Below are 3,262 nucleotides of genomic sequence, written 5' to 3'. Positions count from 1 at the left end.
AAAAAAAAAAAAAAGGTAAGAATATACATCTGTTTTCAGTTTAAAATAAAACATTTACGTCTGTAAACTCTGTCGCCCAGGCTGGAGTGCAATGGCCTGATCTCTGCTCACTGTATTCTCCACCTCCCGGGTTCAAGCCATTCTCCTGCCTCAGCCTCCCAAGTGGCTGGGATTACAGGTACCCACCATCATGCCTGGCTAATTTTTATATTTTGGTAGAGGTGGAGATTTCACCATGTTGGCCAGGTTGATCTGGAAGTCCTGACCTCAGGTGATACGTCTGCCTTGGCCTCCCAAAGTGCTGGGATTACAGGCATGAGCCATCTCTCCCAGCCTATATATATGTTTTTCTAATTCCTTCTTTAAGTTTTAGTTAATTGACTACCAGCCTTGATCACATTGGATTCCTCTGTATCTCTGCCGTTTATCTTTTGAGAATTAAAAACACAAGAGTAAAAATTCCGAAAGGATGGAAATCATTTTTAACTCAGCTTTGTCACCTGTCCTTCAACATTTGCCAAATTGTATTATGCAAAGTAGGTAGTAGATTTTTGCTCAAATAATTTTCACTTTGATTCTTAATATAAGACCAAATACTGGCTGGGTGCAGTGGCTTATGCCTGTAGTCCCAGCACTTTGGGAGGCTGAGGTAGGCAGATCACCACCCACTCCGGGTCAGGAGTTTGAGACCAGCCTGTCCAATGTGGTGAAACCTTGTCTCTACTGAAAATACAAAATTAGCGAGGCATGGTGGTGCATGCCTGTAGTCCGAGCTACCCAGGAGGCTGAGACAAGAGAATAGCTGGAACCCGGGAGGCAGAGGTTGCAGTGAGCCAAGATTGCACCACTGCACTCCAGCCTGGGCAACAGAGTGAGCCTCCGTCTCAATAAATAAATAAATAAATAAATAAAAAGACCAAATACTAAATTTTTACTTTTTCCTCGGCAAGCATGTAAATTGTAATTTTACTTACAAGTGACTAAATGTCAAGAAATACAGAAGCACACAGCTACACAATTGTGAGAAATAAGGATTTGGTGTTTCAGTGAGAATGTTTATCGTAGAACTAGAATTTGAATTTGACAGGATGATTTCTTTTTTTCTTTTCTTTTCTTTTCTTTTCTTTTTTTTTTTTTGAGACAGAGTCTCTCTCTGTCACCCAGGCTGGAGTGCAGTGGTGCGATCTCTGCTCACTGCAGGCTCCACCTCCTCTCCCAAGTAGCTGGGACTACAGGTACCCGCCACCACTCCCGGCTAATCTTTTGTATTTTTAGTAAAGACAGGGTTTCACTGTGTTAGCCAGGATGGTCTTGATCTCTTGACCTCGTGATCTGCCCACCTCAGCTTCCCAAAGTGCTGGGATTACAGGCGTGAGCCACCACACCCGACCAACACGATATTTTCACAATTTTATTTCTAGTTATGTAATTTTCTCTATATGGGAAACTACAACTTATACATTACTGACATTCATATTTTTAGTGTAGCTGATTGCTCTAATTATAACTATACAGTTATCCCAATTATACACTATCCCAAGATAGTGTTTATTCTAGAATTATGCTCTGTACATTTGTTCTGGAAATGACAACCATTATGAGTTTTTTAATGCCCAAAGGAGAACACAGTAAGCCCTCTGTATCCGTGAGTTCCACATCCGAGGATTTAAGCACCTGTGGATTGAGACTATTCAGAAAGGGCTGGGTGTGGTGTCTCACTCCTACAATCCCAGGACCTTGGGAGGCTGAGGCGAGCAGATTGCCTGAGTTCAGGAGTTCAAGACCAGACTGGACCACATGGCGAGACCCCATCTCTACAAAAAATACAGAAATTAGCCGGGTGTGGTGGTGCATGCCTGTAGTCCCTGCTACTTGGCGGGGCTAAGGCAGGAGGATCATTTGAGCCCCAGGAGGTTGAGGCTGCAGTGAGCCGTGTTCTCACCACTGCACTCCAGCAGCCTGGGTGGCAGAGCAAGACCAAGAAGAGCAACACACTGTCTCTTAAAGAAGGAAAGAAAAGAAAATATTCAGAAAAAAAATGGGGTACATGGATGTTTGTCTGTCCCGACCATGTACAGACATTTTTCCCTGTCCATAAACAGTAAAGTATAGCAACTATTTATAGAGCCTTTACGCTGTATTGGGTAGTATATGAATAATCTGTAGATGATTTAAAGTATGTGGGAGTATAGACTATATGCGAACACTATGCCATTTTATATCAGGTACTTGAACATCCGTGGATTTTGGTATACTCAGGAGTCCTGGAACCAATACCCCATGCATACTAAGGGATGACTATATATGAACAAAATTATAAGACAGTTATATAACTTTACTTTCCTAGTATAGATAATCTTCTAATGTGTTATAATTTATTAGGAGTATCAAGAAAACTGTTTTGGGTTGGGCGTGTTGGCTCACTCCTATTATCCTAGCTAGCACTTTGGGAGGCCAAGGCAGGAGGATCACTTGAGCTCAGGAGTTTGAGACCAGCCTAGTCAACATAGTGAGACCTCGTCTCTTAAAACAAAAAGTTTTGAATTTTAATTTTTTTTTTTTTCCTTTGTCAGGAATCAAGGATTTTCTTTTGCTTTGTGGCCGGATTTTCTTACTGCTTGCTCTTCTTACTTTAATTATTTCTGTGACTACCTCATGGCTTAACTCATTTAAATCTTCCCAAGTTTATCTGAAGGGTAAGTTTATTATTTATGCTACCCTTTTATGCCATTCTACTCAAATTTCTTTCCTTTATTTATTCTAGAACTTTGCACAGTAAGAACCATTTTACTACTAATTTGTGATGTGTAGTTTCAGGGAGAGTAATCATCACAAGTTTAGTCATGATTTTTTTGTGTGTGGTTTTTAAAAATTAGTGATGATGGCTTTGCATGGACTATATCCCAACATTTTTATGAGAAATTGTACATTTTTCTCATATATATGTGTTTTTAAGCTATATCATTTCTAAGTTGTTATATGGTAAATTCCCTAATTTTAAATTGTGTGTTTGTGTTGCTTAACTGCCGTTTGATACCTACAGTTTATGAGCTGTTCTACAGAGTGAATGTATCTATCATTAACCTTTTTTTTTTTTTGGAGATGGAGTCTCGCTCTGTCACCAGCTGGAGTGCAGTGGCGCAATCTTGGCTCACTGCAACCTCTGCCTCCTGGGTTCAAGCGATTCTCCTGTCTCAGCCTCCCAAGTAGCTGGGACTACAGGCATGCACCACCATGCCTAGCTAAATTTTGTATTTTTAGT

The 3,262-nt window shown here is 40.6% G+C and overlaps 1 protein-coding gene across 4 annotated transcripts in view; it reads left to right on the top strand.

Annotated features, from left to right (window-relative positions):
- The window catches only part of UBXN8 (UBX domain protein 8), a 33,711-nt gene that overhangs the window by 8,860 nt on the left and 21,589 nt on the right, over positions 1 to 3,262 (top strand). For 2 of the 4 annotated variants that reach the window (XM_011977722.1, XM_011977725.1), the window contains exon 2: positions 2,574 to 2,696. The exons of 1 other annotated variant lie outside the window; for it this stretch is intronic. In XM_011977722.1, the coding sequence (XP_011833112.1) occupies positions 2,574 to 2,696 (123 nt within the window). The remainder of the gene's footprint in view (positions 1 to 2,573; positions 2,697 to 3,262) is intronic. One more of the 4 variants, XM_011977724.1, reaches the window with a different exon arrangement.

Source organism: Mandrillus leucophaeus, unplaced genomic scaffold (assembly GCF_000951045.1).
Source record: "Mandrillus leucophaeus isolate KB7577 unplaced genomic scaffold, Mleu.le_1.0 Scaffold183, whole genome shotgun sequence".
NCBI classification, from domain to species: domain Eukaryota; kingdom Metazoa; phylum Chordata; class Mammalia; order Primates; family Cercopithecidae; genus Mandrillus; species Mandrillus leucophaeus.
Note: the sequence above shows the minus strand (reverse complement) of the source record. Positions and strands in the feature narration are given on the sequence as shown.